General features: G+C 41.2%; 1 protein-coding gene across 8 annotated transcripts in view; it reads right to left on the bottom strand.

Moving 5' to 3' along the window:
* Positions 1–1040: 1040 nt before the first annotated feature.
* OSBPL3 (oxysterol binding protein like 3) overlaps positions 1041–26197 on the bottom strand; it is a 194066-nt gene continuing 168909 nt past the window's right edge. For 7 of the 8 annotated variants that reach the window (XM_064380535.1, XM_064380534.1, XM_064380533.1 and 4 more), the window contains 6 exons: positions 21503–21566; positions 17902–17980; positions 15939–16083; positions 10565–10709; positions 7280–7406; positions 1352–4925 (listed from right to left, as the gene is read on the bottom strand). In XM_064380535.1, the coding sequence (XP_064236605.1) occupies positions 4727–4925; positions 7280–7406; positions 10565–10709; positions 15939–16083; positions 17902–17980; positions 21503–21566 (759 nt within the window). In that variant the 3' untranslated portion in view covers positions 1352–4726. Of the gene's footprint in view, positions 4926–7279; positions 7407–10564; positions 10710–15938; positions 16084–17901; positions 17981–21502; positions 21567–26197 lie in introns of all 8 variants that reach the window. The other variant, XM_021670153.2, reaches the window with a different exon arrangement.

Here is a 26197-nt window from a genome sequence, read left to right as displayed (position 1 = left end):
ATAACACAATTCAACTACTACACAAATTATATTATTGTAAATTGAAATAACGCATTTAAGAAGACAAAGTTTCCTCTTTCAGTAGTTATAATTTGTATTATTCAAGACTGCTGCAAAACTCACAAAAGAGTGATATGGATAACAAGAAAGTATAGGAAAGGGGTAAGACACTTACTTAAAGCTTTGCCAGAACACAACAAAAAGCAAGAACATCAATTCTCTACATTTGTCTATAAGGCAGATGGCAAACTTTTTATACAAGATCTAAAATATGGTGCTTATTAAGAGGTAGAAAATACGGAAACAGCGTTTAAGAAAAACATGTTGAGTTATTCAGAACAATCATTATTTTGCTAAACTTTTACAAAGTCAAACTGCTGTGTGGAATAAACTACATGTTTTATATTAAACTGGGACATTCTATACTCAACAGGGATGTGATCAAACAGAGGGTCAAAAAACTAGGGGTGGGGTGGGAAGCAGGAAACAGTCTCTTAACTTCTCAAGGATTCAGCTCTCACTGAGGAGAAATTTCCTGCTGTCTCTCTGGGATGCTATTACAATATTTAATTAATTGGAATTTTTTTCTCTTATTAACAACAGTTTCTCTGAGCAAGAGGGTACACTTTTGCATATAAGGCAACAGAACTATAGGGAGAAACAAGTTCAAATGCTTCCTCTTCAAGAAGGTGCCATATTCGTCTTATATAAAAATATACATTCCATTAATCTTATATCCTCTCCCTAACCACTAAAATGCAACTGAAAATATTCTTCAGACTCCAGCACCAGCAGAATTGTTCTGTATGAGCAATTCAAGAGCTGTCTGAGGCAAAAAGATATCTCAGCTACCGAATTAAACTTTGGTAGCTTATGCATGGTTGAGTAACCCTGGGTATTCTTATTTCTTAATGCACCTGGGAGAGGTTGATTTTTTTTTCTACAACGTAATTTTATAAGGCATAAATTTAATTGGAATCTTCCCTAACCTTTGGAAAATTAGTGTTAAAGCTTCTTTTTTTTTAACTCACACATGAACACTCAATCTTCCATTTTTATTAGTTTACATATAAAAAGAAACATCAAGGTGTTCTACATTCATATAAACAATCAGGGTAACATTTGAAATTGTAAAGAAACCCATTGAGGAAAATATAGACTTAAACAGTTACAATGCTAAGCTAAGCACAAGTGATCATCCTAGAGTATCTTTTAAATATATAAACACAGGTTTGTGCTGCTTCAGGAAGCAAACACAGGAGAAATACACTAACGTTATCTTTCTTCTTTACTTTTTCACCACAAGACAGGATGGTCCAGTTTGGAAAAACCAAGATCTTTTCTAAGTTCCAAATAGGTGCCGTTGCTCACCCAAGAGTCATCGATGTATTTCCTGTGAAAGAGGAAACAATTTCTTGCAGACTCAAAACCAGCATCATATTCTCAAGTCTCTTTCTTTCCTAACCTCTCTGCTTTCCCAATCCTCATTCCCACATGCATTCAGCATCCCAGTGTTGGACTGGAAATTCTGGGAAATGGAAATCTGGAAATCATTTTGTTACTCCTTTTTTTTTTTGAGACGGAGTCTGGCTCTGTCACCCAGGCTGGAGTGTAGTGGTGTGATCTCGGCTCACTGCAACTTCTGCTTCCCAGGTTCAAGCGATTCCCCTGCCTCCGCCTCCCGAGTAGCTGGAACTACAAGAATGCGTAACCATGCCCAACTAATTTTGTATTTTTAGTAGAATCAGAGTTTCAACATGTTGGGTAGGCTGGTTTCAAACTCCTAACCTCAGGTGATCCACCTGCCTTGGCCTCCCAAAGAGCTGTGATTACAAGCATGAGCCACCGTGCCTGGCCTATTTTGTTACTCTTGACTTTGACTTCTCAAACTTAGAGTCTGTGAAAGTGGTGCTTCTGAGAGAAGGAGGATGCAGGGAGAGTCTGTCGGATACAAAACATGACTTGCATGACTGACACCACCTTGGGAATGACTGCACAAAAGCTACACGTCAACAAGGTTGTGCATAGGAAGTGGTTAACATTAAACAAAACAAAACAAAAAAAAGGACTGGAAGCCATAGAGTCTGGAGAGATTAGTCCTGATTTTCTATTCTTTGAATAGAGAATATATGACGTAGACCAAAATTCAAAGAGCACAAAAGGATATACTGCTTCGAGTTTTTCTCTTCCCCATCTCTCCTAGACTCCTGATTCTTCTCCTCAGAGGTAGGGATGTTGTCAGCTTCATTCTTTCAGGGAAATTCCGTGTGTGTGTGTCCATTTGTGCAGGAACACACACACTCTATCCCCTCTCATTGTGACATAATATTGTACCAGACACTGTTCTATCCTTCCAGCTTTGACATAATGAAATATATTGGAGATCATTTCCGATTAGTACAATAAGGCAAGGGTCGGCAAACTATGGCCCAAGGGTCGAATCCAGCCTTCTGCCTATCTCTGAAATACTGTTTTATTGGAACGTAGCCATGTCCATTTGTTTAAATATTGTTTATGGATGCTTTCAGTGCTGAACAGCTGGGCTGCATAACTGCTACTAAAACCTGAAGGCCCACAAAACCAATAATATTTATCATTTGTTCTTCATAGGAAAAGTTTGGTGACTCCAGCAATAAGGGATTCCTCATTTTCTTTTTATACAGTTGTATGATATTCCATTGTATGGATGGACCACAATTTACCTAATAGGTACCCTACTGATGGGTACTTACGTTATTTTTAAACTGTAGCTCAGCATATGTTATTTTGTATGTATGTGAGTATAGTTAGATTAGAAATCCCTGTAATTAGCAGGGCTGGGTCAAAGAGTATGTGCATTTGTGATGGTGACTGATATTACCATATGTTTTAGAAGCAAAAGTGGAGAGTGCCTGTTTTCCCACGCTCTCAGGAATGTAGGTTTTTTATCACACTTGTTTCCCTGTTCCAGTAATGGGACGAGTTTAAAAATAAGTCAATCTGCGTATCAGACAGTTCACTATTTTAAAATAAAGAGGCTCAATTTGGTCTGAGCTCCAGCTTCCACTTAGAATTTTCAGTGATTTTGTTGTTGTTCCTCAGTAAGTGTTAATGACAACATCCAAGTCCCCATATTCCTCTCCAAAATCTCTTTGCCAGGTTTCTCATTTCAACAGTCCCAAGGAGGACCGCTACTGCTGAACAACTCTCGCTTCTTCTCCAATTTTAAAAAATTTCCCCATCTAATGCTATCATTATTTTATAGCCAGTCAGTAAGAAAAAGAGTGATGGTTGCCCCAGCTGAAGCAGCTCTCCATCCTTTTCCATTCCAGACATAATTCCTTCCTGATTGCAATGACAGCATAACCACATTCTGTATCTTGCATTTAGCCTGTAGAGCTCCGCAGGCTTTGTAAGGTCATCTTTAAAGCCTCATTTGAATCAAGTTGGTGAATCTCCTTAACAGTCCTTGAGACACTTTAGTTACGTACCATTTTTAATGATCCTAGAAAGTACTGTAATGAACAGTTTTATAATTGTAGGTTTTTCTTTTTAAAAAATGAAACTAGACAATGTATGGGAGAAAAAGAACCAACCTATTTACAGGTATATGTTATGTGCTTACCTATCAACTGATCAGTAAATCAATGGATTAGTAAGTCTGTTAATCTATCCATTTTTCTATTTCTTGCCTTTTTCAAAAAAGAACGTAACATTTCCATCTTATTCTTTAAATGTTTAAATGAAGTTTGAATATTTCAGGATGAAATTTTGGCCAGTTGATTTTCAATCACTAATAACCTGAATTTGTGGAAATGATCCGAAGGCATCTAGTAGAATCTACATCAACTTTAGGGAAAAGAGCATGATATTGTCCAGACAAACCCTTACTTGTTACTATTTTGATGTTTTGGAATACATATCGTATTACTGCTGCTGTTACTAGTAACTGAATCCTCCCCAAAGTACTTCTGTCATCCACTAAAAACAAACGCAAACACAAACAAAAAAGCATCCTAAAACAATGAAGAGGTGATAGCCCTGGAAGCAGGACCTGGGCGGGTGGAGCAGAGCAGGAACTTGCTGCTTTCTACATATGCCTATTTAACTTTTTTAAAAGAAGAACAAACAGAAAAACTAAAACCATTTAGGCCCTGGTGTGGTAGTGAGGAGAGTCAGGCCCGAGCCCGGGACATTCCACTGAGTCCTTCAATAGACCCCCTTAGTGCCTTGGGCTTTCGCTTCTACTCAGTTAAAAGAGGAGATAGGGAGGTGAAAGGTGGATCTCTCATACCTTCTTTAAAAATTTAAATCTATCTTAACAAGACCTTCTTGGCAAGTTATTTTAAAAATAACTGTAAATGTTCCAAATGCAAGCCCAGGTGTATTGGAACTTCTACGATGCAAGAAACAGACTGCTTGGGATTTCCATACTGCTTAACTGTGGAGTGATCATGAATGAACTCTGTCATGGTGTAAACTGTGCCTATGCGAGTGACCAGCCTTAGCTGTGAATTCAATAAGCTGGCCTGGCGCTGCGAACCTCCTCTGTAAACTCACTGGTTGAGGCACTGGGAAAGCTCAAGGAATGCAAAAACGCAGGTCCTATTCCTGCCTGAGGTCAGCAAGAGGGAGAGCCTGAAGGTAAGTGTCAGGGAAGTCAGCCCTGGCACAGAGGAGCAGACTCCCCAGGAGGAAGCAGGAAAAGCAAGGAGAACGCTCTCATCTGGGGAAGGCACAGTATTGTTCACTTTCTGCGAACCAGAAGCATAACGCGTTGGCACCACCTATCAACCAAAAACCTACTCAATCCAGGCACAAACCTGAAAAATCGAGGCTGGTGCTCCACATGATTTTCTTCTAAGACCCGCCGCCTTTCTCTCTGTAGCTGTTCCACCCTCTGCTTTTGTATTTCAGCTTCTTCTAAGTTCCCTTCTTCTAGACACCTGAGGCATTGAGAGGAAAAAAATTAAAGGCTATGAATTCAAGAAAACAAAATAATCATTACTACTCAACTTGCATGTGTCCACGACCGGATATTCAAAATCCTCTCCTATATGTAAGACCCCACCCTCAACCCTTTAATCAGTATCTTGAAGTAGTCAGAGAAGATATTTTTTGAATTGGTGATATTTACACGATTCAAAAATTCTATCAACAAAAAAGAATTTGAAGCAAAGTCTTCCTTTCTTCTTGTCTCTAACTCCAGCCACCTTCACCCTCCCACCCTAGGAAACCCAGTTACTAGTTTCCTTTGCATCCTTCTAGAAATTCTTCATGTGTATATCAACAAATATTGATACATATTCTTACCCCTCCCTCCATTTAAAACATATGAATGGTAGCATGCTATTTATCCCTTGATTTCCTGTTTTGCTTTACTTTTTATTTAACAATTTATCTTAGAGATCTTTCCATGGATATACATAGACATCTTCATTTTTTGATAGCCACATAATATCCAGTTGTGTGGATGTATCTGAATTTATTTAGACAATTCCCTATGGATAGACATTTGAATCGTTCCCAGTTTTTTAAATGTGATAATTAATGCTGCAATAAATGACCCTGTATATCCATCATACTATACGAGTAAGTAGGAAAAATCTGTAGGAGAAATTTTTAGAAGTGAAATTGCTGGGTGAAAGGGTGAGTGTGTAGTTTATATATTACTGAACTGCCCTTTATGGGGATTATAGCAATTTACATTCCCATCAGCAATATTGAGAGTGCCCTTTTCTCCCATAACCTCAGAGTGTATAAAACTTCTGAATTTTTGCCAGTCAGATAGGCTAAAAAATGGGATGTTGACATGACTTTTTAAATTTGCATTTTTCTTATTATGACTAAGGCTGAGCATCTTTTCACATGTTTAAGGGATATCTGCATTTCCTATTTTGTAGACTGTTCATTTTCCCTTTTTCTTTTAAACACAAACTTAAGATAATTTAATTGAAAACATTCATTACAGAAATTAACAATGCTTACCATTCTTTAAGCACCACATACATTATTAATACATACTGTATATTTCCAGTTAACTCCATCCTTAGGCTCAATTTAAGAAACACAACTGTAATAGATTTTACACAAAAAAAATTTCCCTAAAAAAGCAGACAAACTGCACAAAACAGTACAAGCATAATGTGCACAGCAAGACAGCTTGAAGCATTCTATGTATGGCTTTCTTTAAAATAAAATTATTAGTGGGATGTGCCCGTTTGGGACATACTGTTACAGTTGACATATAGAAACTGTTTCACATCTTTTTTACATACTTGCTAACAATAGTGTTCAATCCCTGCAAAACAAATTTACCTGCATATGTTCATTTTTTCTAAGGGGTTGATCTATTACTAAATTTCTAGAGGCAATTTAAAAAAATCATGATACAAGTTGCGGATATGGACTTCTTCATTTGTCATTTATCTTCTGACCTTATATAGTTTTATTTATTTTGCCACAAAGAAGAGCTTATGTTTGTTTGTTTGTTGTGGGGGCAGAGTCTCACTTCGACACCCAGGATGGAGTGCAATGGCGTGATCTCGGCTCACTGCAACCACTTCCTCCTGGGTTTAAGCGATTCTTGTGCCTCAGTCTCCCACGTAGTTGGAACTATAGGCATGTGCCACCACGCCTGGCTAATTTTTGTATTTTCAGTAGGGATGCGGTTTCACCATATTGTCCAGGCTGGTCTTGAATTCCTGACTTCAAGTGATCCACCTGCCTGGCCCTCCCAAAGTGTTATTTTTAATAAAGCCAAATGTAGCAATCTTTTCTTTCCTTGGGCCTCTAGATTTTGAGCCTTAATTAGAAAGGCCTTAAGGGAGACATTATTATTTCCATTTTACAGAGTATGAAATTGAGGCTGGGAAAGATTAAAAGACCTACCATGTATCACACAGCTTGTGAGCAGCAACCTAGGATCAGCAGTTAGATCTCAGTGCACTAAAATAATTTAAATTTGAGGGCTCAGGGGAGCTGGATGCTTTTTACCCTTTCAAATACACACTAAGTTCTTTATTATTGCATGCAGTACAACTCTTCAATATAAACACCTTTTCTGGTGTTTCAGTAGAAATGGGGCTTTATGGGTGGTAATAAAAGGCCATGCCACACCTGGATCCTCACTGGGCCCCATTTCCTCCGTGATACAATAGTTTAAAGCCCCCCTACCTCTCAATGCCTGATGGCATTTTCTATCTTTCTCAGGTGCCTCTGGTGGCCTGAAGGTTGTTAATAAGACTTTTTGTAAAGGGTTTTAAATCTCTGGAGAGAAAAATCTTTAAAGAATCCTTACCTCTGGTCTGGCCTAAATCGAGTGTCAGTAGGTGGCAATAAAGACTTTGACGATGGATCCATTTCATTTAATTCCAGTGCGAACTGTGTGAAGCCATAGTATTGCTCATAGCCTTTTGGCATTGGATCTGAGAAGAAAATAAATCATTCACCCCTAACTTGCATGTCGTTTATGTTACATTTTAATTCCTTCACCTTTTTCATCTCAGGCTAGCTACAGTTTTTATCTCTCAGCTCCCTTCCATTTCTGTTAAAATATTCTGACTAATGAACAGGTGCTGAAAATTTCTCTACAAATTTTCTTCTCTATAATTTTTCTTCTGTCTACAGGGATGTGGACTTCTATGTGTGGTCAGATAGCAAATTTATACAATGCTGTGAAGTTTCTGTAGTGCTTAAACTATGAAAATAATTTGATTTTAAAATAAACATGCTAGACCAGGCACGGTGGCTCATGCCTGTAATCCCAGCATTTTGGGAGGCTGAGGTGGGTGGATCACCTGAGGTTAGGAGTTCGAGACCAGGCTGGCCAACATGGCGAAACCCTGTCTCTACTAAAAATACAAAAATTAGACAGGCGTGGTAGCAGGTGCCTATAATCAGACTGTGGCAGGAGAATCACTTGAACCTGGGAGGCAGAGGTTGCAGTGAGCCAAGATTGCGCCACTGCATTCCAGCCTGGGTGACAAGAGTGAACCTCCATCTCAAAAAATAATAATAGTAATAATAAATAGGCCAGGTATGGTGGCTCACCTGTAATCTCAGCACTTTGGGAGGCTGAGGCGGGCGGATCACCTGAGATCAGGAATTCAAGACCATCCTGGCTAACATGGTGAAACCCCGTCTCTACTAAAAATACAAAAAATAGCCAGGCGTGGTAGCAGGTGCCTATAATCCCAGCTACTAGGGAGGCTGAGGCAGAAGAATTGCTTGAACCTGGGAGGCAGGGGTTGCAGTGAGCTGAGATTGTGCCACTGTACTCCAGCCTGGGCAACAGAGCGAAATTCCATCTCAAAAATAAATAAATAAATAATAATAAATAAACATGCAAATATAAGCTCTGGGTCCATTTTTCCTGATTCTCACTCTAGAGAATCCGATTTTATTTAAGTGATGTCAAATTATCCTGATTCTGTTAGTACCTAGAATGGTGCTGAACACACAGCAATAGTTAATCAATGTTTTTATTTTCTTTCATTCCTGCCCTTTTTACCAATTCTTGCCTTCCCGCAATCTTACATCTTTAAAACATTAGGTGCATTGCCCTAACTGGAATTCCAACTTTTCAAGCTAAACATACCGAAATTTATATATTGTGTAAATCGAATGTAGACTGAGATCCACTCATAGCCTAAATGCTTTCCAAGAACTCTTTGGCAGACCACTCCCCCCCACCGGCCCCCACGCTTTTTTTCTCAAAAGGGTCTTACTCTGTCACCAGTGCAGTGACACGATCTCGGCTCACTGCAACTCTACTTCCAGAGTTCAAGTGATTCTCATGCCTCAGCTTCTCATGTAGCTGGGACTACAGGAGGTGCACATCACCATGCCTGGCTGATTTTTGTATTTTTAGTAGAGACAAGATTTTTCCATGTTGTCCAGGATGGTCTTGAACTCCTGGCCTTAAGCAATCTGCCCACTTGGCCTCCCAAAGTGCTGGGATTACAGGCACGAGCCACTATGCCTGGCTGGGATCCATTTTTTGAATCTTCAGAAGTCTTCCACGTAACTAGTCTAATTCTCTGTGTATCCTAAGCAGAAAAACAGTAGCAAAGTTCCTATGGGTCTTGGTCACTCTCCAGCCACCAGGGAGTGAAGATGGTGCTTCTTCTTAAAGATGGGCCAGGGATGTTCACCACCAAGAGAGACATAAAGTCAAGGAATAATGACAGGAACAAAAATTTAAACAGCGTTGCTTTATCAAGGTAGTATTTTAACACTGAGACAGGATGGCAGTTCTCATCTGTGATGCATACTTTAAGCAAAGGAGAGAGACTGCGCCATTTGCAAAATTTCATGGTGCCTCTGAAGCTAGGAAGGCTTCCACCAGTGCCAGTTCCTTCTAGCTTCATGGCAACCTCTACAATGGTGGGAGATGTGGCAGCTACCCACTGAAAGAGCCACTGTTGGCTGCCCACTTGATCATCATTTCTCTTTCTTGCTTGCTAACAGAATACTGATTCTGTTCAAGTGGCATTGTGCCCTTACTGGGGATGAATCTAAGACATCTGAATCTCTCTTGCCTACCCTGTTGCCCACGACTGGTTCATAGATGGGTCTGAACCCACTGCAGGCTGATGTGATGTAAAGTTCCATTTGCTGGGGGATCTTAGAAAATATTCCTGAGAAAAGAGAGGCACAGGAGAAAAAAGCTCTTTTGTCCTCTCGTTACATGGTTGGTATGCTGTCATGCAGGGGTATGACACTGAATGGTAACAACCATTTTTCATCCATCAGGGGAGATATCACAGCGCACTGAGGGTAGCAGAATGTATCCTCACTGCTATGTGTGTCCTTGACACAGGTAAGTTGCCTACGTAATACCCCTGGGGCCACCGGCTGCCTCACTTACGGTTATGTAATAGCACATAGCCTAATGGTTTAAGCCACAAGTCGAAGGTTTTCTGTTTGGTTTTTACCTGCCTATAGCATCCTAACAGGTCTATCTCAGAACATTGGCTTTACAATATGGCTGTGACTTGGAAACAACATAATTTTCTGACTTAGAAGATGGAATAAGATGTTAAAATGTGGTGGGGACATCCTGAGGAAAGCTGGGGTTCCCTAGCTCTTCTGTCCCCATCTGCTCCAAGAGCTCAGCACCCTTCTGGAATCACAGGAGTGATGAGGATGGTTTCCGGGGTTAGGTCAGCCTGGGGATAGCTAACTTTTGTAGATCTCCTGGCTCACTGCTTTTCCAGGAACACTTTCCTCTTTGTCCGTGCTGTAGAATGACTTCTTGCATTTCACTGATATTCTTTCATAGTGCCCAGTACAGTTATGCACGTGGACTGGAAGATTCCCTCAGAGAATGCCCACTGATTAGCAATGCTTGTTCTGGGGTTAAGAACCGGCATCCAGCAGCCCAACAAGGTGTTGCTATAAGTAAGCATGACAAGGAGATGAAGACTGGATGAAGGAAAGAGAGCCAACACCTCTAGCCTAGTTAAAAGCAGAAGAGGCTGGAGACGCTGAACAGACAGCGGCCCTGTCCTGTGTGGCTTCTTTTGCCATGCCTGCCCATCCACCCACTCGCAGCCTGGGGTCCACAAACCCAGACACTCACTTGCTCTCCATACACAAGCAGAAGAGGAGGAACCGCCGCAGTAGATGCTTTCATGCCATTTCCCAAACAGCCGATGAACCGCTTTTCCACTCCTGTCAAACACTGTGCCTTCAATCTCATGGGCGTTAGTGCTCCAGTATTTCGCCTAGGATTCAAATGAGAGTTGTTGGCTTAGTTCTTTAGCATCAGCTTATTACAGATACTGAGGAAAGAAGGAAAAGCTAGAGAGAGAACTGTAAGAGTGGTTCTATACTGCGTATTAGTTTGCTAGTTCTGAGTTCTGTTTAACTGACAAAAATTTTATATATTTATCATGTACAACATAATGTCTTGAAACATGTATATACTGTGGAATGGCTAAATCAAGCTAATTCACATAGGTATTACCTTACATACTTACTTATGATGATAATACTTGCTATTGAGTTCTCTACACATTTTTATATCAATGTCTTATCGGATGTATAGTTTACAAATATTTTCTACCATTCTGCCAGTTGTTTCTTTACTGTACTGATTGTTTTCGTTTCTGTTTAGTTTGATATAATCTCATTTGTTTATGTTTGCTTTTTTGTCTGTGCTTTTGGGGTCATATCCAAAAATAAAACTCTCTCAGCGGCCAGGCGTGGTGGCTCATGCCTGTAAGCCCACCAGTTTGGGAGGCCGAGGTGGGTAAATCACCTGAGGTCAGGAGTTCGAGACCAGCCTGACCAACACAGAAAAACCCCATCTGTACTAAAAATACAAAATCAGCCAGGCATGGCAGTGCATGCCTGTAATCCCAGCTACTCGGGAGGCTAAGGCAGGAGAATCACTTGAACCCGGGAGGCAGAGTTTGCGATGAGCTGAGACTGCGCCACTGCACTACAGCCTGGGCGACAAGAGCGAAACTCCATCTCAAAAAAAAAAAAAAAGAAAAGAAAAACTCTCAGCAATTTGCAAGTATACAACACGTTGTTATAACAATAGTTAGCATGTTGTACAATCGATTTCTTGAACTAATTCTTTCCATCTAACTGCAATTTTGGATCCTTTGGCCTATATTTCCCAATCCTCCCCTTGACCCTCGGCAAACCCATGTTAACCATTGTTCTACCCTCTGCTTCTGTGAGATAAACTCTTAGGTTCCAAACAGAAGTAAGATTAGGTGGCATCTGTCTTTCTGTGTCTGGCTTATTTCACTTAACATCCTCCAGGTTCATCTATGTTGTTGCAAATGACAGGATTTCCTTCTTTTTAAAGGCCAGTTTTCCGCTGTGATACATGTGCCACATTTTCTTTACTGATTCATCCATTGTTGGATACAGAAGCTGTTTACCTATCTTGGCCATTATGAAGAGTGCTGCAATGAACATGGAGATGCAGGTATCTCTTCAACATACTGATATCATTTCCTTTGGACATACACCCAGCAGTGGGATTGCTAGCTCATAGGGTAATTCCATTTCTAATTTTTTAAGGAAACTCCATTGTTTTCTATATTGGCTGTGCTAATTTACATTTCCACGAATGGTGTGTGATTCCTCTTCTCCATATCCTCCTGAACATGTTCTTACCTTTTTGATAATAGCCATTCTAACAGATACAAGGTTACCACCTTGAATTAGCTTGTAATTTGCATTTCCCTGATGATGATTGATGTTCATCATTTTTTCCTCATGTATCCGCTGTCCACTTGTATGTCTTCTTCTGAGAAGCGTCTCTTCGGTCTTTTGTCCATTTTTAAATTAGATTGTTTTCTTGCTATTAAGTTCCCTATATTTTTTTTGTATTAACTTCTTATCGAATGTATAGTTTACAAATATTTTCTCCCATTCGGTAGGTTTTACTGTATTGATTGTTTAATTTGCTGTTTAGTTTTATATAATCCCATTTGTCTATGTTTGCTTTTGTTATCTGTGCTTTTGGGGTCATATCCAAAAATAATAATTGCCCTTACCAACATTACTAATCGTTTCCCCTTATGTTTCTGTTTTAGTAGTTCTACAGTTTCAGGTCTTATTGTAAGTCTTTAGCCCTTTTGGAGTTGATTTTTGTATATGGTATAAAGTTCTAATTTCATTCTTCAGCATGTGAATATCCAGGCTCTCCAACACCATTTACTGAAGAGACTGTCCTATCCCCATTGCGTGCTCTTGGCACCTTTGTCAAAAAACAATTAATTATAAATGCATGGATTTAGTTCTGACCTCTCTATTCTGTTCCATTGTTCTATACATCTGTTTTTATGCCTGGATTTTGGCTTTAAAAAAATCATACCTTTGGTTATTTAATAAAAATAAATGGTTAACTATCTACAGTTTGTAACTCAACTAGTATTTGTGTAAGATACATTTTTATTTCTACCTCTGCTACATACAATGCAAGAGAAGTCTCAGTTCTTGGCCAGGTGCAGTGCCTTACTCCTGTAATCCCAGCACTTTTGAAGATCAAGGTGGGTGGATCTCTTGAGGTCAGGAGTTCAAGACCAGCCTGTCCAACATGGTGAAACCCCATCTCTACTAAAAATACAAAAATAAGCCAGCTGTGGTAGTGGGCACCTGTAATCCCAGCTACTTGGGAGGCTGAGACACAAGAATCACTTGAACCCGGGAGGCAGAGGTTTCAGTGAGCCGAGATCACACCACTGCACTTCAGACTGGGCGGAGAGTAAGACTCCATCTCAAAAAAAAGGAAAAGAAAAAGAAAAGGTTCAGTCTCTATACATCAGGTGAGTAGTGTGGATATTCTCGCTGTGTATTGGTCCTAGTCTGCAAGGCAATCTTGCACTCTATTCTGCTCAGTTCAGCTCAGCTCAGGCCAGCCCAGTGCAGAGGATTTTATATAGTACCACAATGTAGCCAGCAGAGGGAGCTCTAGCTCCCTAGAGTTGATTTTTTTTTTTTTTTTAAATTACCTGGCTGCCCTAAAAATCTCTGTGAAAGAACAGCGAAGGGAAGGCATTTCTCCATAAATCAAAAAACCCTAGTACTATTTTCAGCTGAAACAGAATCCATATTTGGAAACCAATAAAGTTGAATGGCATTTTCAGGTCAGATTCTGGTAGTTCAGCTTCTCCATTTCAGGGCTGTGGTAAAAATGTAAGGGTGGGAAACCGAAGTGTCTCAGCTGAATTAGAAATTTAAAGTTGAGTTTTCCAGCCATGTAAGAATGAGGGAAAAGCACCCCCCCACACACAAAAAAAATAGACTATTGAGACTCTTAAGTTTATTCTTTTTTTTTTTTTTTTTTTTGATACAGGGTCTTACTCTGTTCCCCAGGGTGCAGGGTGGAGTGCAGTGAGGCAATCATAGCTCACTATAGTCTCAAGTTTCTGGGCTTAGGTGCTCCTTTGGCATCAGCCTCCCCAGCAGCTGGGACTTACAGGTTCATGCCACCATGTCTGGCTAATTGTTAAATTTTCTGTAGAGATGAGGTCTTGCCATGTTGCCCAGGCTGGTCTCAAATTCCAGGCCTCAAGTGAGCCTCCTGCCTCAGCCTCTCAAAGTGCTAGGATTACAGTATCAGCCATGGCACCTGGCTTCTTAAGTTTATTCTGAAGCAGGTATCAGATTTTCCCTTAGAGATATCTGCCAACAAATCCAGTGCTGAGAACTTGCTGGAAGCCTCCAAGGGACATTGCCAACTTCCACAGGTGAGTGTGGCATCCACTTGCAGCTTCTCTTCCAACACCAGACACGCCCAGTGTTCCTCTCTAATGACTACAAAACCAATTCTCTTGCTTGTAAGTGGATGTGGTAGGTACTGGAGTGGAACACACTTCCTGGGGAAATGTTGAGAGCTACGTGGCTTTCACCTGGGTCACAGGTCATATATCCCTGCTTCCGGCTGCCTTTTGTTTCTGTTTGCAGAAAGCTTAGACAAAGCTTTCAAGGCAGGGTCATTTTTATTTTGTCCCACATTAAGGTCATTATGGGCTTTATGTCTGTCTATAACCCAGTTTAAGGATGTAATCAAGATCCCAATCCACCTCTTCCTAATCATTCCCTATAGGTTACAGGTGGTGCAGAAAGGTACTGCATGAAGTTCCACGATAAAACCTCACCTCTCTGCTTATTATTTCAATCTCTGTTAAATGCAAATATTCCTTGAGGAGGGTAATGTTTTAAAGCTGTTTTAATGATACACAATTTTTAAGAGCAAGAAGGAATCTAGGAGGGAGAGAAAGCAGGGAGGGCTGCCCAGCAAGGCTGTTAAAATGGTTAAAATGATAAAGAGACTATTCCATAGTTTTTGCCTCTGGCCAATCTTTCCATTTATTCTCTGAATGTTTATGAGTCTCTCACGTGTGTCAGACACCATTTCAGGCATCAGGGCTACAGAAGTGAGCAGGATAGACTAGGTTTTGCTCTTCTGGAGTCAGGGATGATGAGGAGGGTATGGAGAGCAGAAAATAAGCACAGCAACAATGAGCAGGCTCACTTCCGATGGTGCTAAGCACTCTGGAGAAAATGGGACAGACAGGACAGGGAGTGAATGACAGGATGGGGCTGGTGATGGAAGGATCTGGGGACAGTGGCCCAAGCAGAAGCAAATGAAGAAAGAGAAAGAAGGCCAGTGTGGCCAGAGGACAGTGGGAAAAAGAGAGGAGGAAAAAATAAGAGAAGCTCAGGTTGGAGAGGAATGAGGTGGCCTGTGTGTACGTGTGTGTGTATCTGCAAGTGTGCAAGTATGTGCGTGAAAGGATGGGGATGGGGAGTGTAGCCTGTGCAGGGCCTGGTGGGAAACCATAAGGATACAGGCTGCACTCCGAGAAAGACGGAAACTTTGGGGGATTTTGCTCAAAGTGGTACAGCATGACTTTTTCTTAAAAAGTTGTGATAAACCATACGTAATGTAACATTGACCATTTTAACCATTTCTAAGGGTACAATTTAGTGGCAGTAAATGCATTCACAATGCTGTGCAACCATCACCACTATATATTTCTAGAACGTTTTCATCTTCCCAAACTGAAGTTCTGTACCCATTCAACACTAATTCCCCCTTCCTCCTTCCTGCAGCCCCATTCTGCCTTCTTTCTCTGTGGATCTCGCAGAAGTGGAATCATGTAATATTCGTCCTTTTGGGGCTGACTTATTTCACTCAACATAATGCTGTCAACGTGCATCCATACTGCAGCACAGAGATTTATGTTTTAAAAGGGTCTCTCTGGCTGCTGTACTGAGGACAGACCCTACAGAAGTAAGAGGCCAGGAGGGGCCACTGCCCTGGTCTAGGTGACAGAGGTGCAGCTGGGACCAGGGAGCTGCAGCATTGTTTGCCTGCTGGCACAAAGGTGAAGGTGAAAAAGCTCTCAAATGCCCTGTGCTCTGGGGCCCTGGCTCTGCCACAGCCCTTCCAGAGTCAGAGCTCAGAGAGCCACTGGAGTTACCTTTATAAAATTCACTTTGCAGTAGCAGGAATCATCATTCAGGTTCTTGATGACAATCTCTCCATAGTGCTCAATCCACCTCTGCCCACTTAAGATGTTATGGATGCAAGAGGTCACTTTGTTCCACTCAAAATGATCCCCAAAACTAAAAAGGAAAAAGCAAAAGTACCAATTTCCAGAAAAGCCAGCAGCAAATACAAACACACACTGCTATTCTATAAAAAAGGTCATGTAATGCATTACCCATCCCTTTATTCACAGAAGCAACACTGGCTGAGTGTCTACACCATGCCGGGTTTTCCAGGAGCTTCCACTCTCCAAGGAGGCGTGCACGCCACAGTGGATGACAGCATCCAGACTCTCTGCACTCTGGAGGCTACCAGAGGCTTCACTAGAAGCTGGTGGTCTCCTGCAAGAGCCCACTCCCTCCTTTGACAGAGGAGGCAATTCAGAGCCAGAGGGGCTTGTCTAATGTTGCCGAAGTAGGAAAGGGAAGCTTGAGGAAGGGATGAAGGTTTTATACAATTTACTAAATATATATTGCCTGCATTCTTTATGATGAGAAAGTATTCAGATATTAGTTATGGAGTTCAATACTAATTATGAGGAAAATGGTATTACTAGTAAGACCAAATACTTACAAAACATATGCAATGTGCTAAGTGTAAGGTTTGTCCTCACCGAGTTTAAAAGGAAGAAACTTGAGGCCAGCACAAAAAGATCCAATGCAAAGGAATTTATTCAGACTCCCGGACGAGGTTCTGCGGCCTGACAGGAGGGGCCGGAGAAGTAGCGCAGACTCCTCTCAGATGTGGGGTTTTATAGGGAGTGGAGGCGTTTGATTGGTTGTGCCCAAGGTGAGTGGGGCCCGGATGGGACAAAATGGCAGGGAGTGGGGCCAGGATGGGACAAAATGGCAGGCGGGGAGTGGGGCCCAGATGGGACAAAATGGTATCGGGCAGGTCCTGGCGGGGCTTTTTTCCGGGCTCCCGGTGTGGGGGGGGGGTGTGTCCAAGCTCCCGGCAGAGGGGTAGGGAGGGCGGGGGTCCATGCTCCCGGCAAGGCAACCAGCCTTACACTAAGTACTATCTTGGGTGTTTTATGTATATTATCTGTTTAATCTTCGTTAAGAGCTATAGGAAGTAGGTGGTTTATTATTTTCATTTTCCAGATGGGGAAACTGGTGACCAGACAGGTGAAGTAACCTGCCCAGGGAATTCGCTGTTAGTATGTGCCAGAGTGAGAGGTGAATCTCAGCAGTCCAGTTCCAGAGTCCCTGCTCAGAAGCACCTTGCTTTATAAATAAGTATTGATCAACCCTATCAGATCAAGGCCATACCTTTCTTAAAAAGGATTTTGACAGCAAAACAACAGCACAATAAGGGAAAAACACTTTTTTTAAAATTGAGACAAAGTCTGACTCCATCACCCAGGCTGGAATGCAGTGGCATGATCACAGCTCACTGCAGCCTCAACCTCCCTGGACTCAACTGATCTTCCCACCTTAGCCTCCTGAGTAGCTGGACCACTGGTGCATGCCACCACTATGCCTAATTTTTGTATTTTTTCTAGAGACAGGGTCTTGCCAGTTGCCCATACTGGTCTTAAACTCTGGGCTTAAGCAATCCACCTGCCTTGGCCTCCCAAAGTGCTGAGATTACAGGTGTGAGCCACCACACCTAGCCAAAACCACCATTCTTAATCTTGTTAGGAAGAGAAAATGAGTTTTAATAAGTATCTATTCAGGGAACTTTGCTCTCCAGGAGGCATTTGCATTTAAAAGAGAAACACTGTTAAAAAGTGAGCTTGCCAAAAGAAGGAACATTTAAACCTACTGCCAGACAGATTAAAGAAAAAACAGGCACTCAATGCAATTGGCAAGGGTGGGGGAGGGTGGGCATCCTGTCTAAAAAGCAAAATCTTGGCCCTAAATTTTATAAAGCTCCTTAATCACAGAACTTACGCTGGCAGAGTCACATGGGTTGTGCCAATTGGAACAATTTCCATGGATTTGCCCCAGAATTTGTTTTTCCATCTCACATCTGAAATGAAATACCAAATATTACATTTTTAGCAGGAGAGGTAGGTAGATCAAATAGTTTGCAGGCTAGATAAATATTCAATCACTATATAGTAGCACCTCTTCACAATTAAGTCAATTATTGGTTAGGATTACTTTTCATAAAATGTAAGTACCAACACCATGGGCCCTTGGAGCAGAACCATGGAAACTAAAATAATAAGATAAAGTCCTTCCCATGAATGCATTAACAGCATGAAAGGCAAACAGGAGTGAAAACAAGTAGTAAGCATACAGAGAGGTCCAGGCTATAACTTAAGTGTGTTATAAGGTAAAATGAAACCAGAGAAGAAGGAGTGATGAACCTGCTTGGAGAAAGCATCAGAAGAGGCTTGTCAGAAAGGGCCATCTAAATGGGGCTTTGAGGAATACGCAGGAGTTCACTAGGCAGAGAAAAAGCAATTTAAGATCAAATAAACAGCTTGACCAAGGGGACAGAAGTATAGGAAAACATACTGTGGTTCTGTCCTATAGGTCTCAGGTTGTCTTGTCTAGAGAGAAGAGTAGAAAGACTGAGAATAAGACCAGGCGAGGTGACTCACGCCTGTAATCCCAGCACTTTGGGAGGCCAAGGCGGGTGGATCACCTGAGGTCAGGAGTTCGACACCAGCCTGGCCGACATGGCGAAGCCCTATATCTACTAAAAATAGAAAAATTAGCCGGGCATTGTGGTGGGCGTCTGTAGTCCCAGCTGCTTGGGAGGCTGAGGCAGAAGAATCACTTGAACTGGAGAGGTGGAGGTTGCAGTGCGCCGAGACCACACCACTGCACTCTAGCCTGGGTGATGGAGTGAGACTCTGTCTCAAAAAAAAAAGACTAAGAACGAAAAACAGTGGGCTCTCCAAGCCTGGCTAAGAAGTCTGGTTTGTGTGCACTGAGTGGAAATAATCAGGCCTCTGATGGGATTAGACATGGACCTTGCAAAGGCAATTGGAAGCCATATGGAGAATGGAACAGGAGTAGGAGAGAAGAGAAGCAAGGTGACAAGAGGCTACTGCAATTGCCCAGAGGATAACAAACAGGCATGAAGGGAACCATGACAACAGACATGGGGAAGTCAGCGAGCCCTGAAAAACCAAGGAAGTAGAAATAGGCAGAACAAGGTGACAAATTAGATACAGATTGAAAAGGGAGAATTTACAAACAATGTCAGTTTCTCTAACTTGCATGAATGGTAGTACCAACAGAGAAGCCAGGGAATAAGAAAAGAACAGTGAGAGGGTCCCATCTGGCTGCTGCACTGAGGATATACAGACCACAGGGAAGTAAGGGTGGGAGCAGCGGGGACAGTGGGGAGCCCTGGCTGGGGTCCAGGTGAGACAGGTCGGGCTGGGACCAGCAAGCACGGTAGGCCTCATATTGTATAATCCTATTTATATAAAATGCCCAAACAGGCAAATGTATAGGCTGGGAACCGTTAATGGGGCAGGTGGCAGATGGGGAGGGTAATATTTGCTAAAGAGGATTCTTTTTGGAGTGATGAAAACATTCTAAAATTAACTGTGCTGATAACTGCAAAGTTTATTAAATTCACAATTCTGTGAATATAATAAAAATCATTGAACTGTATACTTTACCTGGGTGAATGGTACAGTATGTAAGTGATATGTTCATAAAATTGTTACCAAGAGAAAAAAAAGATAGCTGGCTGTTTAAAGCAAGAGTAATAACAATGTACTACATGGTTTATGATATACATAAGATACACGTCAAAAATAGTAGAGAGGTTGGGAGGGAAAAATGGAAGTATACTTCTGTAAATCTCACTATATGTGAAACTGGCATAACAGTTATTTGATGATATTAAAAATATATAACATAAATCCTAAAGTAACAACTTTAACAAGAAACAAAACAGGTAAGTATAGCTAAGAGCTAACAGAGGAGATGAAAGAGAATGACAGAAATTATTCAATCCAAAAGGGAGAGAAAGAAGAAAAGGAGAACAAAGAACAGATGTGACAAACAGAAAAGAAATATCAAGAGGGCAGATTTAAGTCCAACTACACCTACAATCACAACAAATGAAACTGGTTTACATGACCTACATAAAAGGCAGAGAAATGTCAGCATGGGTTACAAAGCAAGATGTGGGATTCCTAGGCCCATGGAAATAGGTGGATTGCTCAGGAAAAGGCTTTTGGGGAAGGATGGCCTAGGAGAAGGAGAAAGATGCTCAGGAAGGGCTGAGAAGGGGAGCATGTAACATAGGGAGCACACAGAACTTCTTCGAGAAGACCCCACTCGTCAAAAAAATCCAACTTTGAAGAAAACAAGGAAGAGGTGCTTATAGCATGAGTTAGATTTAGCAATTAGGAAGCTAGGACCCGTACGAGAATATTTATAGAAGGCTTTAGTGATAGAGCAGTTTTAATTTTAAACTTTAATAGCAAAGGTGAAGAAAGAAAACCATGGTACTTGTCACTTTAAACTGGAAATACGGACTGCCTCCAGAGAGAGAAACTGGGTGGCTGGGGAAGGGGGTGACAGTATACTGTTTTGTACTTTTAAAGTTTTTTGTTTTTTTTTTTTGAGAGAGAGTTTTGCTCTTTTGCCAGGCTAGAGCACAGTGGCATGATTTCGGCTCACTGCAACCTCCGTCTCCCGGATTCAAGTGATTCCCCTGCCTCAACCTCCTGAGTAGCTGGGATTACGGGCGCACGCCACCACGCCTGGCTAATTTTTTGTATTTTAGTAGAGATATGGTTTCACTATGGCCAGGATAGTCTCGATATCCTGACCTCATGATCCGCCCACCTCGACCTCCCAAAGTGCTGGGATTACAGATGTGAACCACCACTGCGCCCGGCCGTACTTTTAAAGTTTTGTAGACTGTGTGTGTGTGTGTGTGTGTGTGTGTGTGTGTGTGTGTGTAAAGACAACATGTGATATCACTGGTAGCAGAGAAAAATATTTTTGAAATGTGTATGTGCTCACTGTCTAAAAACCTAGGATGCTTATATTTTTCTTCTATGGAGATATTAACAAAATTAATCCATTTAGGAAATATCTACAGCCTTATTTATTCTTTAGAAGATTTATCCACCCACCCCCAACTCAAAATATAAACGGAACAAAATTTTAGGAACAATCACCTCAATAATGAAAAGAAGTAAGCAATTTAAAATACAACTTCAGCAATTAAGTTTCACAAAAGCAGAAAATCTCTCTGCTGTCTACACTCTGATAAACAACTGTAAATATTTAGTGTCTCTTGAAATATGTGAGGCATTTCAAATGATTTTTAAGTAAGATAAAGTTACAGAATTAAACGGAGATGGCACAGATAAAGACAGGATTTTTTAAAAAGGAAAAACTAAGTGAGAGATGAGAAACAAGAGCAAGTGGAGCTGATCCTTCTAACCAGACCCAAATCCAGGGACCACTTTTGATCTTAGTAAGAACTGATAGCAATTCCTGAATAAAATAAATCAGTATAACATATTACATAGTATAATGGAAGTCAAATATATTAGCACATTACCTTGCCAGAAAACAAAATTTCCAGACTCAGCGTGACACGCAGAGATAGGCGGATGGTGGCTGACCTGATGGAAACAAAGGCCAGAAAAACAAAAATGAACGAACTTTTGTGTCTCATGAAATCCATTCTTTCTCCTCTGCACTGAGATGTAACACGGTGTGCAGCGCTGAACTGAAGAAAAAACTTCTTTAGTTTCCCTCAACAAGTCTGTCCTCAAGAGGGCGCTCCTGATACAGTCAGCTCTGACTTGCTCGGGTTGGACAAGGGTGAGGGGAAGGCCCTTGAATGGAAGCCTCCAGAAGCCTCCGTGGGAGGGGGGCCAGGTGGCATGGCGGCGAGTGATGAGGACAGAAGCGCATTTCGAAAGACATAAAAAGAAAACAGGGACATAAGAGGACTGCTCATCCATAAACCATATAATCTGACGCTGGCTACCAAGGTCAACATCTCTATCAGCTATTCTGAAAGTAGCTGTAGATGTTTTAATTAGGATGTCAAATAGCAAGTATTCTAACATGCAACACAAAAATGCTCTTCCTTGGGCTCAGCAGATTTAACTCTTGAAAACTCTGCATCATAAAGTCCAGCCTCTTTCAAATCACCTGCAAGAGACCGATGCAAGGTAATTTTTTTAAAAAGAATGTTTCTATTAAAAAAAGAAAACTAAATACACAATTGTTGAGGAAATGTTAGTCAACTGTTAAGAAAATTTTATTTATTTTTTGTCAAGATAAAAACTCTCTTGAGCAAATAAGTAATCTCATTCCAGAAAAGAGAATCCCCTGGAGCAGAGACTGCCTTTTGGCAAAAGATCATTACTCATTTTATTCAGTAATGAAGATGCTGAAGAGAAAATGGCTCCTCCGTCTATTTGCTCATTATCTCAATTGCACTCAGGGAATGTTGAGAGGTGTACATGCTGTTATTCTAATTCAGTACTGGTGAAACACCAGTAATGCTGCCAGGGGTGTTTCCAGAAAGTTCTCTCATGTAGCCGGTTCTTAGCAGAGGTATCTTACATTGAGAGCATCTAGCTCAAATCCTGCACCTCATAAACCAAGAGACGGAAACCAGAAAGATTAAGTGACATTTCCCAAGCCACACCGATCATCGGGGAAGAGGTAGTGCTAAGTCCCAGAAGTTTTGGTTTACCTCACTGGTTTTCAAACTTTCCAAAAAAAAAAAAGAAAAGAAAAGAAAAGAAAAAAGAATGTTTTAAGCGACTGCACAGTTTTCAAACCCATCTTATCAAGAACCCAGAATACTGAGCCCTTGCTTGAGATAAACACGTGGGAGGAAGGGAGGGCAGTGGGTGACAAATCCATAGCTGTTCACCTTCCTTGGGACCCTCGGCTGAGGAATATGGTTTGAAACTGTTTCTGTGTGCCAGGCCACCTCCAGCTGCAGGACTGCAGGGATGGGAGGATGCAGTCACACACGCCACACCCTCATGGGATTACAGCCATACCAGTGTGGGCCAAAGAAAGCAACAAAGATGTAGTAAACCATGTCGGTGTCTCTCAGATTACTCAATGAACATAAACGCCAGCTGCAATACAAAGCAGGAGACTCAAATTTGCTGCTCGTTGGTTTGTCTTAGTTCCTGTGTGCCTCCTGAGAACGTGGGCCCTTCACTGTGCCTGTAGATTTTCAAGGGCAATTTTCACTCAAGCACCAACTTAGAAACCTGATCCCATAATGTAACTCTCTGATTTCCTTTGATGTTGTCGTTTTCTTTTTCTTTTTCTTTCTTTTTTTTTTTTTTTTTTTTTTGAGACAGGGTCTCCCTTTGCCACCTAGGCTGGAGTGCAGTGGCACAGTCACAGCCTACTACAGCCTCGGCCTCCAGGGCTCAAGTGATCCTCCGGTCTCAGCCTCTCAAGTTGCTGGTACTAATGGTGTATGTACCATGCCTGGCTAATTTTTTCACTTTTTGTAGGGATGGGATCTTGCTATGTTGCCCAGACTGGTCTTGAACTCCTGGCCTCAAGTGATCTTCCCACCTCAGCCTCCCAAAGTGTTGGGATTACAGGCGTGAGCAACCATATCCAGTTGTCTTAAAAAAAAAAAAAATCCTACCACTTGGAGATACTTGATAGCAAAAAATCCTACATTCTTCTCCTTTTCTTCACTAGCTGTCTCTCAGTGAAAACAATGGAGCTAGCTTTGAAACCATGGGATCATATAAAACAAAACCAGGGTGCAGCAACACAGTCCTGTAATCCCAGCTACTTGGGAGGCCAAAATTGAAGGATCCCTTGAACCCAGGGTCCAGGAGTTCAAGACCAGCCTGGGCAACAGAGTGAGACTCTATCAATAATAATATTAATAATAATAACCTTAAATCAGCTCAAGGCAATTCCCACTCCCCACTTCTCCACCCCACCTGGCATTACCCACCATAGAGTGGAAGGAGAGTTATGAAATGTTCCTCTTCCTCATAATGTAGACGTATTTTTAAATGGATTATTATAAAGTAGATTATATTCCTCCCACAAAAACAATGCAGCAACATGGGAAAGGAGCACTACAGCTTTGATGAAGAATTTGGCATCTTTACAGGTGTGGCCAAATGTAAACATTAAAGCCAAACACAGTATATAAAAACAATACACCTCTTTTGTAATAATTTTAAACCCCATAAAACAGGGATATACTATCCATATGAATTATTAAAAAACCCCTACTGTATACACATATCTCATAAAAACCCAACCTTGTTTTTTTTAAACTATTGTGCTAATGAATGAATATTTAGCAGACAACAGTTAGACGGGTTCAACACATGTTTTCTGAATAAGTTTCAACCTTACATATCAGTAACTACTTATTTCTTTATGGCTTACATAGGACTTTGGGAATGGTTTATTTGATCCACATTGCTTTTAAGAGTTTTACAAAGCTTTCTGGGGAGACTGACATGGATAGCTTGCTTATTTATTTATTTGTTCGTTTGTTCGTACATTTCCTCCTATTTCTGGAGCATCTGCCATGTGCTGCACTAGCGTCCGGTAACGAGGGAAAGGCTTTTGTTGTTCCATTGACCTGAGTCCTGACTGCAACATCAGCTGCTGGCTGTATGACCTTCACAGTTTTTTAAGCCTCTCAGCCTATGTTACCTCAACTGTAAAGTAAGGCTGATTCCACTGACTCGGCCAACTAAAAAATGGTAACACATGCAAACTGTCCAGGATCCTATGCTGATGTGGATTAGGCAGAGACTAAATTTTGATTTTTTAATGAGTGTATTCTCACTTAGTTCTTGCAGCAGCCTTGTATCTTCGTTAGCCTTGTTTTATAAATTGGGAAATAGGGGATCTGTCTAGCAGAGAGCTTCCCCCGTGCCACACCATTAATGAGTGATAAAGGGAGCACTCCAAACCTAGGGCATCCTCTTCCAGATCCAGGGCTCTTGTCCCTCCCCAAAGCCAGGACACATCATTAAGGTCCCTTCTCATGGACATTTAGAGAAAAAAACCTTTTGAATTTGACCTTTCCAACCTGAGTCTTGCATATTTCTTTGCAAAATGAGGTGTGAGGATCCCTCTTGGCTTCAGAATGCTCCAATTCTAACATCTGCTCTTAACGTCTTCTTTGAATCTTAGCATCAGAGGTGGTGGCAGATGCTAGCCAACTTGAAAATATTATACTAAGGCTTTGATTAACTTGAATGCCCATGGAAAGGGGTAATTCATAATCACTTAATCTTTATTGATGATAATCTTTCTAAAATCTGCTAAAGTAGTGAATAATGAGCAGAATCTAGCCTGTCTTTATTATTGCAGGATTTTGGTTGAGTCTGTATTCTTCTTACATCTTAACTCAGGCAAAAAGGGCAGTAGATGCATTTGTCTGAATTGACCCAGCCCTGGAAGAGATGCTGTATGTTAACCTGTTGAATAAACCCAATTTAGACTTTTTTTTTTGTATTCTTCCCTATCACTTCCTCTCCCATCAAAGAAGAGCAATTCTTGATTAGTAAGGATGCCCAAGCATTCTAAAAATTAGTACACATGGTTTTTATTATGCAAGTATTTATATAATAACACATGTATCTATCTTTCTTTCTACAAGCCCCAATACAGTTCCCCTGGCAGTTAAGAATTCTGGTAATTTACAATTCATTTATATATCTGAGGCCTTTCTTTACCTTGACCTAATCATTTTTAATTTATGCTTTGAATGCACTTTATATAAGAGGTCAAGGGAGAAGCAGATAGGGAAAGGATATATTTTCAGTATTTGTGTAGTTTGTAAGTTTTTTTTTTTTTTTCAGATTTAGAAAAGTAGCCCTTAAATACGTCTGTTCCACCCTGCAACTGCTCCAAGGCATAACTATCTACTCCTCCCAGGTCCTGACTTCCCTGCAGCAACATAGGGCAATAGTGGAAAAGAGGGCAGGTCCTGGTGAAGAAGTCATCCAGAGAGGGGACCAAGTGGCCATTCTTTCCAGGCACTCATCAAGCACTTACTGATTGCCTCTGATGTGTCAAGCACTCTCCTAGTCACCAGGGGTCAAATGATAAGCTGAAGAAACAAAAATTCTTACCCTGATGGAGTTTCTATTTTAGTATAGAAGTGGGTAAGACAAATAACACATAAGAAGCACATAATTTGTCAGCAGCAATGTGTGTTAAGGAAAAAAAGCAGGGCATGAGGATGTGGGGATGGTGGGTAGGAGTGCTAGTCAGGCAG

The sequence above is a fragment of the Aotus nancymaae genome, unplaced genomic scaffold (assembly GCF_030222135.1).
Source record: "Aotus nancymaae isolate 86718 unplaced genomic scaffold, 86718_ANA_hifiasm-v0.15.2.pri h1tg000025l, whole genome shotgun sequence".
NCBI classification, from domain to species: Eukaryota; Metazoa; Chordata; class Mammalia; order Primates; family Aotidae; genus Aotus; species Aotus nancymaae.
Note: the sequence above shows the minus strand (reverse complement) of the source record. Positions and strands in the feature narration are given on the sequence as shown.